At 37.8% G+C, this 16,894-nt stretch overlaps 1 protein-coding gene across 1 annotated transcript in view; it reads right to left on the bottom strand.

Annotated features, from left to right (window-relative positions):
• Positions 1-1,005: 1,005 nt before the first annotated feature.
• The window catches only part of SCAMP1 (secretory carrier membrane protein 1), a 107,939-nt gene continuing 92,050 nt past the window's right edge, over positions 1,006-16,894 (bottom strand). Inside the window, exon 9 of the mRNA XM_081230412.1 lies at positions 1,006-4,356. Coding sequence (XP_081086538.1) covers positions 4,192-4,356 — 165 coding nt within the window. The 3' untranslated portion in view covers positions 1,006-4,191. The remainder of the gene's footprint in view (positions 4,357-16,894) is intronic.

Below are 16,894 nucleotides of genomic sequence, written 5' to 3'. Positions count from 1 at the left end.
TCCCATGTCCCCTGCCATTTGAAAACATGAACAGTGCCAATGAAAATTCTCCAAGTTGAAGGCTTTGTCTTACCAAAACCACAAAGTTAAATTGTAAATATGAAACCTACAGGAAGGGTAAGAACACTAGAGGGGAACCTTTCCCTATTTTCCTGGAATCTTCAAATTAAAGATATCTATATATCTAGGATAGATTAGTGGCAATGCCTGGCTGGCTTAGAAATTTTCTACAGATTCCTTCCTATCTTTCTGTAGACTGTGATAAAACCTTAAAATAAGGTTTAAAAACACCCATCCTTACAAAAAGCATGCTGTTTTGTATAATGTACCCTAAAATTCTAGTAGAAATACTTCACTTTCCATAATATTTAACCACTGAGATACAATCTTTTAGTTTAATAAACAAGTATTTAAAACAACTCTAGTGTTTTAAAACATATTATTCTACTCTAAATAAATTTATACTATGGTACTTGAAAATCTATCGAAGTGTAGATTTTAACCATCCTCAATTATTTTTACATTAACTGCTTTTATTTCCCCCCTAAAGTTCTTAACCACATGGAATCAACAAATTCCTCTAAACATTTACCTTAAGGATAAAATGGAAGGAGATACAGTGAAATGGTGCGTGATGGCCACTGTCATTCTAATAAGGGAAAGTTGCACAAAAAAAATGTAACAAATTCTGTATATAAACAGTCTAAACGTAGATTTTTACCAATAAACATATAAAATTAGATGCTAATGTCACTGTTTTCAGAAAAAGATAAAGTAATAACTGTATAAGCATTATAGTACTACAAATTATTTACAGAAACTAAGAAACTTAATTAAACATAAACCCCCTCTAAAATGCAAACCATACATTATCTCAACATGATTTATAGAAGGACTGTATCCAATGAAAATTCAAACTCACTTTTAGGTAACACCCAGAAAACTGAAAATGCTGTCCCTATTTTAATTTAACATGTATTTCTCAAATAAGATTCACCATGAACATTATTTTAGACTATATTTTTATATCCTCTTTAGATAGCCAAGTGAAAAATCCAACAATACACAAATTTGTACTTTCATCAGTACATAAAACGACAACAGGTAGTGAGGCTAGAAAACAGAACACAAGTTCAATCAAATCAATACAATACTAGTACAGAGGCATCCATGTTAACCTACAAGGAAAAATCTGGGCCACAAAACAGGTTTTCCATTTTAAATCTCACTAACTGCTAGACAGTCTGTGTATTTTGACCTTAAAGTGGTCAAAATATTTAATGAGTGAACCTCATGTTCTACTACCTACAAAGGTCCAAAGCAACAGAAAAATTGTCATTTTATGTTGCTAAGAGTTTTTAACTAAGTCTTTTATATTACTTATTTTGTTTAGTAGCACGTGATAGAATTATACACAAATTATTTTTTAAAAATTAAATGTGGTTATTTCTATATACATTAGGCCCTCAGCATAATTACTGCCTCTGAAGTGCTAATACAGTATTTAAAACTATACAAACAAACATCCAGTAAACAGCATTTTATTTTATGACACTCTGTGTTAATACAATAAATATACAAAACTTCCAAACCACTGAAAACATGCAACATTAGAGGGACAGATGGAGGGCATTTATACAGAACCATGACAGTCACCGTAATGGCAGCGCAATATTACTCGTTGACAAAATATACAAACATCCCTAGATAAATAATCCAAGTCCCAAATTAAAAACCACTGAGCAATGATTTTCCAGTGTTCAAACTTTAGTTTGAAATAAAATAGCCAAAACTTAACATTACCAACTGAAAAGTGACATGGATACTTACAATGTGAAGACCATTTCATGACTGAGATACTGGGTAATGCTAATATTAAATATAAAACACTAACAAGTGCCAATCTTCTACTGAGTGCAAATGTGACTATTTACTAATAATTATTGTTAAGAGAATAGAGATTATAAGAATTAAAAACCCCTCTACCTTAAACTGTTAAGCAGTGCCATCATTTTAATGCATTTATGTTTTTAAAAAAAACATTTTTCTCTTATAAGCTTGTATTAACCCAAATAACTGGAATTTAAAACATTTCCCCCACCCAAACAAAAAAAGGTACAGTTGGTTGTAATTATTCTTTGCTATTTAGCAATAGAGGATTTCTACAGAATAGAGAGAAGCATTCCTAATTCTTGAAGGAAAGTATCTCAGTATTTTTCAAAAGTCTCTATGATAAAGTTTTCATTTTGCAGTTTAAAGAAAAACAAAAGGAACTTAAGAGATGAATTAATGACAGACATAAGTACTTCTGCTGTATTTTGTGGTTAATGTTTTGAATGTTTGTAAAATCCACACTCAACAAAGCATACTGATGAGACAGATTTTCAGTAAGATTATAGACTCTAAAAATCTTAAACTGGCTTATTTGGTTGAGAAAGTAAGTAGAGATTATCACTGATGAGAAATATTCATAAAAACAGCTTTAAATTCATACTCTGAATCCTACTTTCATCAGAATAAAAGAAATATCTTCCAAGTATATTACTTCAACAAAGTCCCAAATAAATCAAATGTAAACACCATCTGGATGGATCCGTGTTATATCTAGTATCACACAAAGCTTCTTTCATAAAGAGTGAGAACTCACCATCCTACCCCCAGCATGAAACTCATTTTAACTCCAGATTTGGGGGGAAGAATAAAAGTGATTTAACCATTTACACCCGGCCAATTTTTTAGTCTCAAATAATATAATCTAATAGAGTACCCTTACTTGTCAAAATCAAGTTGAATACTTATTATTCTGCAATCTTTTAGGTTAGCTAATGACTTCCAAAACAACAGTATCGTGACTTTCCAAATGTCTTTAAGTCATTTAATCAGTTATTAAAAATGACTCAAAGTTTCCACCCAAGTATACTATAAGGATGAAGTTCTGTGCTGCATAGTAATAATTTTAACATGATTATATCCATAATTAATGCATTCAACTGTATCTGTATTTTCTTGCTTGATGCAAGCTAAATGTTTTATTTTTTCTGTTGCTACAAATTTTAATGTATTCAGTCTGTCTCAAAAATTCAAAGACTGAGGTGCGCTAGGGATTCAAGTATATGTGAAGTGCCAGGGTCTTTTTATTTTTAATGCCAACTAGACATGAGAGGCTAAAAGAAAAATTTCTTAAATACTGTTATGTTCTTTTTGGACATGGAGTTAGGCTAGACTTTAATACCTCTGTTAAAAATTACACACACATACCCCAGAAAAGAGCTGCCAAACACAATCTCAGTTCAATTAAAAAGAGTAGCCACAAGAATATACCAAAGTTTCCATACAGTAATATTTTACTATGATATGAATACTGAAAATTAAAAACAAAAAGGTATTATCATCACTACATTCTATTCCATCAATTATCTACCTTTTCTTTTGGATAATGCACTGCATATTATATTATATCCTCGTATTGCACCCCAGTGAATTTTTATTTAGAAGAAAGTATTACAGAAAATCATTTCTATGATTCTATAAACAACTCCCCAATCCTGCAACCATAAGCAGTGCATAACCCAAAATACTAATTCTTTTAAGAAACATGGTGACCATGCAAGATCAGAGCTTGATTATCAAAATATCAACTACTCTAAAAAAAGAAAATAGAAAGATAAAATTTACATTATCTACCATGAAATGTACACAGGCTCTTCACTGGTGACTGAAACTGCTAAAAAGCAAGCCAATTAAAAAATCCCTAAGTCTCTGATGTCCTATTTCTTTCAATATAAATAAGGAAAAGGAATGAAGCATTGCTTTACTGCTCCAATGTGTAATCCTTATGTCTGACTCTTGAAAGAATGACTGCAGCAAGTATTAAGTGCATTTTTAATCATAAGTGCCATGTTAATTTCAGTGTGTCACCACTGAAATAATTCGCTGAACATTCATCCCCCAAAAAATATGGAGAATATTTATGTCACATGTAATTTTTTTTTTGCAAGGGGCACTGAAATATTAAGAAACTATCAGGTAAATGATAAGACAAGGAAGTTTTTCTGGTTTTAGCCCATGCACAAGTGATTAGGAAATATACGTGCTGTGTGTACTGTGTTTTGAACAAAAAAAATATTTATAGAATACAGTAACTGGAGAAAAAAGTACAGTCAGAAGGTAACAATGTATTGTTTGAAGACTCTAAATTTGGTTACCCTTGAAAGCGTTCTGAGCTGCACTAGTTGCTGCGGTTGAAGCTGCATTTGCAGCTGCAGTCTGGACAGTTTTGTTGGACATCACACCTGTTGCAAACTCTTGTTGGGCCTTCTCAAAACTAGCACCTGTTGTGCGATACAGTCCATGTACCTACAGAGGCACAGAAAAGTGGGAGAAGATGAGTGGTAATCTATGCGTTCATTATCAATAGCTCTTCAATTAATCCCAACATGACTCAGAGATAAAAAGACTAGATTCTAGGCAGGATTCCTAAGATCAAGAACATCAGCCACCACAGTGGCACACAACATTGTTTGTAAATATTTTCTTAAAATAGATTTTTCCCTTTTATCTCCAATGCAGAAGAGATAATTATGCCTATGCCAAACCAAAAATAATATAAAAAATGACTTCTTAACCAAATGCAAAAAGCTATGTTTTCCACTGTACCTAATTAAGATATTACAGCCTTACAAAAGAATGGTTTAAACATAACAGGAGACATTCTGACTTAAATACATTAATTTACTACCCTAGACAATTCCAAAAAAATAATACCTTACCTATTTCTATGTTGGCTACATATACACCACTGCCCCTATTGTATCAAATGGTATCATTTTATCATTTAATGTAGCGAGCAATATGTGTGTCCTTAAAGATAATTCACTCTGAATACTATTTATGTTTTTGTGTATGGTCAAGTCCTAAAGGATTTAAGAAGAAACACTTCTGAGCAATATCTGTCCATACTGATTCATCACTCAAATCTTAGATTTTTATGAGCAGGGTTCAAAAATACTCTTTCTGTTAGCATCTCTCTCGAAGATGCATAAACTATGAAGCACGTCAATCCATAACATCAGCCACTCCATCTAATACAAATTTGAGAAAGGAAATAACAAGGCACATTAGGACAAATATTGATATTTACTTATTACATACCTACAAACTTGGGGGTATGAAAGATGAGGAAAAAAGATGAAAAGGAAAGATGAGACAGAAAAGTGAACTTGTAATTACACTGCATTGTGATTAGGTCTAAATTAGAAGCCTGACTAGAATGTCATCCAAGTAGGTTTGGAGGATGGGGGCAGTACACCCAAGTCAGCCCTTTTCCCAAACCTAAATACGTAGGAACTGGTTAATTGTGGAGTTAAGTGTGGAGTGAGGAAAAGTAGGAGTCAAGTACTTTCAAGTCAAGTTTAGATACTGGGAAGTTGTTTCACAAAGAGAGAATACAGAGGATACGTTAGTTTGGGGGAAGAGTAGACGCTAAGTTCTAAACATTCATCCATTGCACAAATGTTTATTGAATACCTACTCTAAGCCTGCCCCAGCAGACAGGTGAAAATTTGGTTTGGAGGTAGAGAGGAATGGGCTAGAGACATGGACTTGGAAACCAATGGCACATAATGGTAGCTACAACTCTGATGTAATGAAACTGTCCACAGAGAGATAACACATAAAGTAGAAAGAGAAGAAAATCAAGCACCGAAGCCTGTTTAGACACTAATATTTAAGAGGTACCCATAACAACAAGAAATGATTGAGAGGAATGAGTAAAACCAGGGACCTTTTCACAGATGCCAAGGGAAGAAAGCAATTAAGGAATGAAGAGCTGTCAGGGAAAATAAGGGGTCAAAGTCCCAAGTTCTTCTGATACACAGTAGTGAAAGCAAATGCCATATTACTATGGATCAAAGTATTAAAGGGTCAGGGAAAGGGACTTCCCTGGTGGTCCAATGGTAAGACTCCACGCTCCCAATGCAGGGGTCCGGGGTTCAATCCCTGGTCAGGGTATTAGATCCTGCATGCCGCAACTAAAGATCCCACATGCTGCAACTAAAAGATCCTGCATGCCGCAACTAAAGATCCTGCATGCCACTACAAAGATCCTGCATGCTGCAACTAAAAGATCCCACATGCCACAACTAAAGATCTTGCGTGCCACAACTAAGACCCAGTGCAACCAAAAAAAAGAATAAAGGTCAGAGAGAGGGACTTCCCTGGTGGCGCAGTGGTTAAGAATCCGCCTGCCAATGCAGGGGACATGGGTTTAAGCCCTGGTCCGGGAAGATCCCACATGCCACGGAGCAGCTAAGCCCATGTGCCACAACTACTGAGCCTGCTGCGCTCTAGAGCCTGCGAACCACAACTACTGAGCCCGTGTGCCACAACTACTAAAGCCCATGCGCCTAGAGCCTGTGCTCCACAACAAAGAGAAGCCACCGCAATGAGATGCCCACGCGCAGCAATGAAGACCCAACACAGCCAAAAAAAAAATAATAAATAAAGTGCAAATTTAAAAAAAGAGAGAGAAAATAAGGGTCAGGGAGAAAAAGAGATCATTGACAAGTACATATACTGGTGAGCCTTAAAATTCTTTTAGTACCACAGCACTACCATAAGTATATTTTTATTCCCTTTCCAAACCAAGTTTTTAAAATAAAAAATTAAAGATACAGATAAATTACTACGCCTATGTTCAAGAAATTTATCTCACAATGAGTACATATGATTAGATCCTACAAATTAAGTGTATTATAGAAATCTAATAAACCTTCTTTACTTACTAGACTTAGCCACAGTGCAAAGTAATTACAGGTTAACTTGTCTGTCTCTCCCCCTTCCCCCCACCCCAATTTATGGGCATGTAATTAACAAACATCTTTCTAATTTATTCCTTTTTTCAAATTTGTATTAAATTGAGTGGCTGATGTTATGTATTCATGAACTTCATGGTTTAATTACTTAAAATGTAATTCATAGCCCCACAGAGCAGAGAGGTAAAATAAAGGTAGGAATAATACATTTCTCAATAGTCTAAATCTATATAAACCCAGAGAGCCACCTAGAGGGAAAAGACTGCATATGTATTCAGTGCACAATGCTCAAATACTGCATTAGATCCACGATATCCATGTGAAAGGGGTGATTCTTCATTTCAGTGTCCCAGCAAGATGATGGGCTACTTACAAGGATCAACATCTCAAAAAGCTGACCATTTCCCTGTTATGTTTCAGTGATATCTACTGATATCTATTGATAACACACTCCTTAAGAAATCAGGGAGATAGTTTTAAGATAAAACAGTGTAATAAAAAAGCAAAAACTAAACAACTTAAATACTTGCTATCTCTTCTACTTATGAGAATTGCACTAACCTACATATTTAGTCCTAGAAGTACCACAGAAAGGACACTAGATTTGGTACCTAGTGATTCCACTACTTTCTGCAGGGCTGGACACCACTCAAAACCTCAAGTTTACTTCTCATACAACAAGAATATTTCTTGTCCTATTTGTCTCTCAGAGTTTTCCTGAGGATCAAATGAGAATTATGTAAATGTGTTAGACTAATAAAAATTAAAATTAACTTTAAAATATCTGCAAAAGTGTCACAGCCAAGACACAACTCCAGAAAAGAATCCTGATTCCTTAATGTATCTTCAAAAATATCTTAGTGTACAATGTGGTTGAATGACACACAAAATATTATTTACTATGGAAATTAAAAACCATGGTACTTTATTTAAACAAAATAATCCAAATGTATTGTTTCCATTAATGCTTCCAGAACACCATATCAAGAAATCATGCTTTTGGATGGCAGAGTAGGAAGACCCTGAGCTCACCTCCTCCCACGGGCACCCAAACTTACAGCTATTTACAGAGCAACTATTGATGAGAAAGACCTGAAGACTAGCAGAAAAGATCTACTAAAACTAAAGTTATACAGAAGGAAGCACAATAAGACAGGTAGTAGGGGCAGAGATGCAGTACAGTCAAGGCCTAAACCCCTGGGTGGGCGATCCACAAACGGAAGGATAATTAGAATCACAGAGATTCTCCCTGAGAAGTGAGGTGTTCGAGCCCCACATTGGGCTCCTCCACTGGGAAGGTGAGCCCCCAGAACATCTGGCTTTGAAGACCAGCAAGGTTTGCTTCCAGGAGAGCCAGAGGGCTGTAGGAACAGACTTCACTTTTAAAGGGCATGCACAAAATGCTACCTGCTCTGAGACACAGGGCAGAAGCAGTAATTTGAAAGAAGCCTGGGTCAGACCCACTTGAACAGCCTCCTGCAGACACAGGAGGCAACTGAAACTCACCTTGGGGACACAGATGCTGGTGGCAGCCAATTTGGGGAGCTCAGTGTCCAATTTGGGGAGCTCAGGTCACCACAAGGGCACTGGTGATAGAAAGTGCCATTTTGGAATCCTCCTTCTTACAAGGGCCGGGACCTGGTCCCACCCACCAACCTGTCAGCACCAGAACTGGGACACCTCAGGCAAAGCTACTAACAGGTGGACACAGCCTGACCCACCAGCAGACCAGCAGCCTTAGGATCCCCAGAGCCCCCAGCTAACCCAAAACCCAGCCCCATAAACCACTGGCCAACATCAATCCCCAGATCTCCAGGGCCATGCAGCCAGAAACCCCAGAACCTGGGTCCACCCACCAGTGAGCCAGCACTAGCCCTGGGACCCCACTATGTCCCATCCCCATCCACAAACAGGCTGACCCTAGCTTCAGGATGCCCTGGTTCTGCAACCAGAGACCGCAGGACCTGCCTATATTCACCAGTGGGCCAGCACCAGCCCCATGACTCAGCCTCATGCACCAGTGGGCAGTCACCAGCCCTGGGACCCCTTGGGCCCCAATCACACCCAAAAGAAAGCCAACACCAGCTTCAAGGCACCATGGACATGGCAGACAGTTATGTCAGGAACTGGCCCCACCCACCAGCAGGCCAACATGGGATCTGGGACACCTAGCATACAAACCAGCCAACATGAGACCCAGCTCCACCTAGCAGTGTGCCAGAACTAGCCCTGGGACCCCCTGGGGCTCTGTAACCAGCCACCTCATGACACGGCCTGGCCCATCAGTGGCCGGCAGCCTCTACATAAGGCAGGGCATAGCAACCAACCAGACCAGGGGCTAGCCATGCCTACCAGATTGCCCACAGTAGTCAGCATACCATAACAAAAGGGCCCATGCAACCTATCTATGGGGCAATCCCAGAGCATATAGCTCTGGTGACCAGAGGGGAGTGCACTGCTGGGACACATAGGACATTTCCTACATAAGGCCACTTCTCCAAGATCAGGAAATATAACAAGCCTACCAAATACAGAAAAATGAAAACAGTGAATGAGCCAAAATGAGGTGGCAGAGGAATATGTTCCAAACAAAGGAACAAGATAAAACCCCAAAGGAAGAACTAAGTGAAGTGGAAGCAGGCAATCTACACAATAAAGAATTTAAGGTAATGATCATAAGGATGCTTAAAGAACTCAGGAGAAGAATGGATGAACATAGTGAGAAGATTAACAAAGAGTTAGAAAATACAAAGAAGGGGCTTCCTTGGTGGCGCAGTGGTTGAGAGTCTGCCTGCTGATGCAGGGGATGCAGGTTTGTGACCTGGTCCGGGAAGATCCCACATGCTGCGGAGTGGCTGGACCCGTGAGCCATGGCTGCTGAGCCTGTGCATCCGGAGCCTGTGCTCTGCAACGGGAGAGGCCACAGCAGTGAGAGGCCTGCGTACCGCAAAAAAAAAAGAAAAGAAAAGAAAATACAAAGAAGAACCAAACAGAGTTGAAGAATACAATAACTGAAATTAAAACCACACTAGAAGGAATCAACAGTAGGCTAGATGATACAGAGGAACAAATCAGAGAACAGGAAGAGAGAGCAGTGGAATCACTCAAACTGAACAGAAAAAAGAATTTTTAAAAATGAGGACAGTTTAAGAGACCTCCAAAACAACATCAAGTGTACTAACATTCACTTTATAGAGGTCCCAGAAGGAGAAGAGAGAAAAAGGGACAGAGAACATATTTGAAGACATAATAGCTGAAAACTTCCCTAACCTGGGAAAGGAAATAGACATCCAGGTCAAGGAAGTACAGAGAGCTCCAAACAGGATCAACCCAAAGAGGATCACATTAAGACACACTGTAATTAAAATAGCACAAGTTAAAGATAAAGAGAGAATATTAAAAGCAGCAAGGGAAAAGAAACAAGTTACATACAAGGAAACTCCCATAAGGCTATTACCTGACTTTTCAGGAGAAACTCTGCAGGCCAGAGGGAGTGGCACAATATATTTAAAGTGATGAATGGAAAAAAAACCTACAACCAAGAAGACTACTCAGCAAAGCTTTCCTTCCAGTTTGAAGGAAAGATCAAAAGTTTTACAGACATGCAAAAGCTAAGAGTTCAGCACCACAAAACCAGATTTATAAGAAATGTTAAAGAGACTTCTCAAAGCAGAAAAGGCTACTACTAGAAATATGAAAATTACAGAAGGAAAACTCTCATTGGCAAAGGCAAACAAACAGTAAAGGTAGTAAATTAACCACTTATAAAGCTAGTAGAAAGCTTAAAAGACAAAAGTAGAAAATTTTGGACTTCCCTGGTGGTGCAGTAGTTGGGACTCTGTGCTCCCAATGCAGGGGGCCTGGGTTTGATCCCTGGTTGGGGAACTAGATCCCACATGCATGCCACAACTAAGGAGCCAGCGAGCCACAACTAAGGAGCCGGCAAGCTGCAACTGGGGAGCCTGCCTGCCGCAACTAAAAGGAGCCAGCAAGCCGCAACTAGGCAGGCCGCGAGCCACAACTAGGGAGCCTGCCTGCTGCAACTAAGACCTGGTGCAACCAAATAAATATTTTAAAAATAATAATAATAAAAGGTAGAAAAATTATCTATATCCACAATAAGTAGCTAAGGGATACTCAAAATAAGATGTAAAATATGATGTCAAAAACTGTAAATGTGGCAGGGTGGAGTAAAAATGCAGGGTTGTTAAAATGTGTTCAAACTTTAAGAGATCAGCAACTTAAAATAATCATACACACACACACACACACACACACACAGACTGCTATATATAAACCTTATGGTAACAACAAACCAGAAGTCTATAATTGATACACACACAAAAGAAAGGAATCCAAACATAACAGTAAAGATAGTCATCAAATCACAAGGGAGAGAGCAAAAGAAAGAAAAAAGAACTACAAAAAATAACCCAAAAAACAATTAACAAAATGCCAATAAATACATAACCTAACAGTCATTACTTTAAATGTAAATGGGCTAAATGCTCCAATCAAAAGACATAGAGTGGCTAAATGAATACAAACACAAGATTGATATATATGCCGTCTACAAGAGACTCACTTTAGACCTGAAGTAACACACACGGACTGAAAGTGAGGGGATGGAAAATGGTATTCCGTGCAAACAGAAAAGAAAGTTGGAGTAGCAATACCTATACCAGACAGAATAGACGTTAAAACAAACAGTAACAAGAGACAAAGAAGAACATTAAATAATGATCAAGGGATCAATCCAGAAAAAGGTATAACAGTTGTAAATATATACACACCCAACATAGGAGCACCTAAATATACAGACTACATACAGTAAGTCCCCTACATATGAACCTTCAAGTTGTGAACCTTCAAAGATTCGTTCCATCAACGTCAGGTGTGAGTGAAACTGCAGCTTACCCTCTATCTCCTATTGCTGACGATCCGTTACCTCTACCATCTCCCACCCCTTCTCCCTCCTCTAGTCAGTAACTCTTCTTGTCTGTTCACTTAATGCCAACCTCTGTATGCCAGCTATTGTACTGTACTGCTGTACTTTCCAAGGTACTGTACTGTAAGATTAAAAATGTTTTCTTGGGCTTCCCTCATGGCGCAGTGGTTGAGAGTCCACCTGCCGATGCAGGGGACACGGGTTCGTGCCCCGGTCTGGGAAGATCCCACATGCCGCGGAGCAGCTAGGCCCATGAGCCATGGCCGCTGAGCCTGTGCTCCGCAACAGGAGAGGCCACAACAGTGAGAGGTCCGCGTACCGCAAAAAAAAAAAAAAAAAGTTTTCTTTATTTTTTGCATTTGTTTTTTTATGTATTATTTGTGTGAAAAGTATTATAAACCTATTACAGTACGGTACTATATAGCTGATTGTGTCAGTTGGGTACCTAAACTAACTTTGTTGGACTTACAAACAAACTGGACTTACAAACACGCTCTTGGAATGGAACTCATTTGTATGTAGGGGAATTACTACACTAACACACATAAAGGGAGAAACTGACAGAAACCCAATAATACTAGCAAACTTTAACACGCTACTTACATAAATGGACAGATCATTCAGACAGAAAAAAAGGCAACACTGGCCTTAAATGACACAACAGACTAAATGAAGCTAATAGATAGATAGAGAGCATTTCATCCAAAAGTAGCAGAATCACGTTCTTTCCAAGTGCACTAGGAACATTCTCCAGGATAGATCACATGGCAGGCCACAAAACAAGTCACAGTAAACTTAAGAAAACTGGAATCATATCAAGCATCTTTTCTGACCACAACGCTGTGAGACTGGACATCAACTACAAGAAAAAAAATGTAAAAAAACACAAACACATGGAGACTAAACAATATGCTACTAAACAAACAATGGGCCACTGAAGAAATCAAAGAGGAAATTAAAAAAAATACTTGGAGAAAAAGGAAAACAAAAACACAATGATCCAAAATCTATGGGAAGCAGCAAAAGCAATTTCTAAGAGTGAAGTTTATAGTGATACAAGTCAACCTCAGGAAATGAAAAATCTCAAATAAACAACCTAACCTTACACCTAAAGTAACTGGAAAAAGAACAAACAAGACCCAGAGTTAACAGAAATCATAAAGAACAGAGTAGATATAAATGAAATAGAGACTAAAAAAATAGAAAAGTTCAATGAAACTAAGAGTTGGTTCTTTGAAAAGGTAAACAAAATTGATAAGCCATTAGCCAGACTCATCAAGAAAAAAAGAGAGAGGGTCCAAATCAGTAAAATCAGAAATGAAAAAGAAGTGATAACTGACACCACAGATATATAATGGATCATAATAGATTGCTATGAACAATTATATGCCAATAAAATGGACAACCCAGAAGAAACAAATAAGTTCCTAGACATGTACAATCTCCAAAGACTAAATCAGGAAGAAATAGAAACTAGGAACAGACCAACTACCAAGAATTAAATTAAATCAGTAATTAAAAAAAAATCTCACAGCAAACCAAAGTCCAGGACCAGATGGCTGCACAGGTGAATTCTACCAACATTTAAAGAAGAGTTAACACCAATCCCTCTCAGCTATTCCAAAAAACTGCAGAGAAAAAATGTTTCTGAACTCATTCTATGAGGCCAGCATCACCCTGATACCAAAACCAAAGATATCACAAAAAAAGAAAATTACAGGCCAATATTACTGATGAACATAGATGCAAAAAACCTCAATGAAATATTAGCAAACCAAATCCAACAATACATTAAAAGAATCATACACCTCATAATGTAGGATTTATCCCAGGGGTGTAAGTATGCTTCAATATCTGCAAATGAATCAATGTGACACATTAACAAATTTTAGAATAAAAATAATATGATCATCTCAATAGATGCAGAAAAAGCTTTTGATAAAATTCAACATCCATTTATAATAAAAACTCTACAAAGTGGGTACATAGGGAACATACCTCAACGTAACAAAGGCCACAAATCACAAGCCCACAGTTAACATCACACTCAGTGTTGAAAAGCTGAAAGCATTTCTAAGAACAGGAACAAGACAAAGATGCCCAGACTCTCTACTTTTAGTCAACATAGTATTGGAAGTAATACACATAGCAATCAGACAAGAAAAAGAAATAAAAGGAATCCAAATTAGAAACAAGTAAAACTGTCACCGTTTGCAGATGACATGATACTATGCATAGAAAATCATAAAGACGCCACCAAAAAACTACTAAAACTCATCAATGAATTCAGTAAAGTTGCAGGATACAAAATTAATATACAAAAATCTATTGCATTTCTATACATTTACAATGAACTAACAGAAAGAGAAATTAAGGAAACAGTCCCATTTACAACTGCATCAAAAAGAATAAAATATGTAGGAATATACCTACCTAAGGAGGTAAAACGTCTGTACTTGGAAAACTATAAGATGCTAATGAGAGAAACTGAAGACGACACAAACAGATGGAAACATATACTGTGTTCATGTACTGGAACAATTAATATTGCTAAAATGACCATACTACCCAAGGCAATCTTAATATTCAATGCAATCCCTATCAAAATACCAATAGCATTTTTCACAGAACTAGAAAAAGTCATTTAAAAATTTTTATGAAAACACAGAAGACCCCAAACAGCCAAAACAATTTTGAGAAAGAACAGAACTGGAAGAATCACAGTCCCCAACTTCAGACTATACTACAAAGCTACAGTAATCAAAACACTATGGTACTGACACCAAAACAGACACATAGATCAACAGAACAGAGTCCAGAAATAAATGCGTGTACTTATGGTCAATTAATCTATGACAAAGGAGGCAAGAATATAGAATGGAGAAAAGACAGTCTCTTCAATAAGTGGTGCTGGGAAAACTGGACGCCTACTAGTAAAAGAATGACATTAGAATATTCTTTAACACCATAAACAAAAATAAATGCAAAATGAATACCTAAATTTAAGACTGGAAATCACAAAACTCCTGAAAGAAAACATAGGCAGTATACTCTTTGACATCAGTCTTAGCAATATTTTTTGGATATGTCTCCTCAGGCAGGGGAAACAAAAGCAAAAATGAACAAATGAGACTACATCAAACTAAAAAGCTTTTGCACAGTGAAGGAAACCATCAACAAAACAAAAAGGCAGCCTACTGTATGGGAGAAGATATTCCAAACAATTTTATCTGACAAGGAGTTAATATCCAAAATATACAAAGAACCCATACAACTCAACATCAAAAAAACAAACAACCGGGCTTCCCTGGTGGCGCAGTGGTTGGGAGTCCGCCTGCCGATGCAGGGGACACAGGTTCGTGCCCCAGTCTGGGAGGATCCCACGTGCTGCAGAGCGGCTGGGCCCGTGGGCCATGGCTGCTGAGCCTGCGCGTCCGGAGCCTGTGCTCCGCAATGGGAGAGGCCATGACAGTGAGAGGCCCGCATACCGTAAAAAAAAAAAAAAAAAAAACCTCATTTAAAAATGGGCAGAAGACCTAAGTAGACATTTTCCAAAGAAAACAAACAAATGGCCAACAAGCACATGAATACATGCTCAGCATTACTCATCATCAGGGAAATGTAATTCAAAACCACAATGAGATGTCACCTCACACCTATCAGAATGGCTATTATCAAAAAGACAACAAATTACAAGTGCTGGCAAGGATGTGGAGAAAAGGAAACCCTTGTGCACTGTTTGTGGGAATATAAATTGAAGCAACCACTATCAAAGACAGTATGGAGATTCCTCAAAAAAATTAAAAAGAGAACTGCTAAAAGAGCCAGCAAACCCACTCCTATGTATTTATCTGAAGAAAATGAAAACACTAATGCGAAAGATATATACTCATTGTAGTATTATTTACAATAGCCAAGATATGGAAGCAACCTAAGTGTACATCAATAGATGGGAGAAAGATGTGGCATACACACACCCACACACTCACACACACACACACACACACATGCACACACAACAGAATACTACTCAGCTCTAAAAAAAGAATGATATCTTGCCATTTGTGACAACGTGGATGGACCTAGAGGGTATTATTCTAAGTGAAATACTGTATGATTCCACTTACACGTGGAATCTAAAAAACAAAACGGTTGAACAAACATAGCTAAACAGGAACAGAATCATAGATACAAAGGACAAACAGGTGGTTGCTAGAGGGGAGGGGGCGGGGGAGGAGAGTAATAGCTGAGGAGATTAAGATTAGAAATTTCTAGCTGCAAAATAAATGAGTCATAGGTATGACATGTACGGTGTGGGGAATATAGTCAATAATTATGTAATATCTTTGTATGGTGACAGTTGGTAACTAGACTTATTGTGGTGATCATTTTGAAATGTACAGAAATAGCAAATCACTATGTTGTATAACAGGAACTAACAGTGTTAGAGATCAATTATACTTCAAAAAGAAACAAATTCATAGACAAGGAGATCAGATTTGTGGTTATGAGAAACAGAGGGTGGAGGGAGGGGGAACTGGATGAAAGTAGGCACAAAAGGCACAAACTTCCAGTTATAAGACAAATAAGTACTAGGGATGCAATGTACAACATGATGAATATAAGTAACACTGCAGTATGTTATATACAAAAGTTCTTAAGAGAGTAAATCCTAAGACTTCTCATCACAAGGAAAAAAATTTTTTTTTTGCGGTACACGGGCCTCTCACTGTTGTGGCCTCTCCCGTTGCAGAGCACAGGCTCCGGATGCACAGGCTCAGCGGCCATGGCTCACGGGCCCAGCCGCTCCGCAGCATGTGGGACCTTCCTGGACCGGGGCATGAACCCGTGTCCCCTGCATCGGCAGGCGGACTCTCAACCACTGCGCCACCAGGGAAGCCTGGAAAAATATTTTTGTATTTCTTTCATTTCGTATCTATACGAGATGACGGATGTTCACTAAACTTATTGTGATAATCATTTCATGATGTATGTAAGTCAAACCATTATGCTGTACACCTTAAACTTATACGGTGCTGTATGTCAATTATATCTCAATAAAACTGGAATTAATAAAAGGAAATCATGCTTTTCAGATCCCTGTCATACCAAAATGATTTCAACATTTTTTAAA

This window comes from Mesoplodon bidens (genome assembly GCF_964165515.1).
Source record: "Mesoplodon bidens genome assembly, chromosome: 4".
Taxonomy (NCBI): Eukaryota; Metazoa; Chordata; class Mammalia; order Artiodactyla; family Ziphiidae; genus Mesoplodon; species Mesoplodon bidens.
This window is presented reverse-complemented; position numbering and strand designations above follow the sequence as displayed.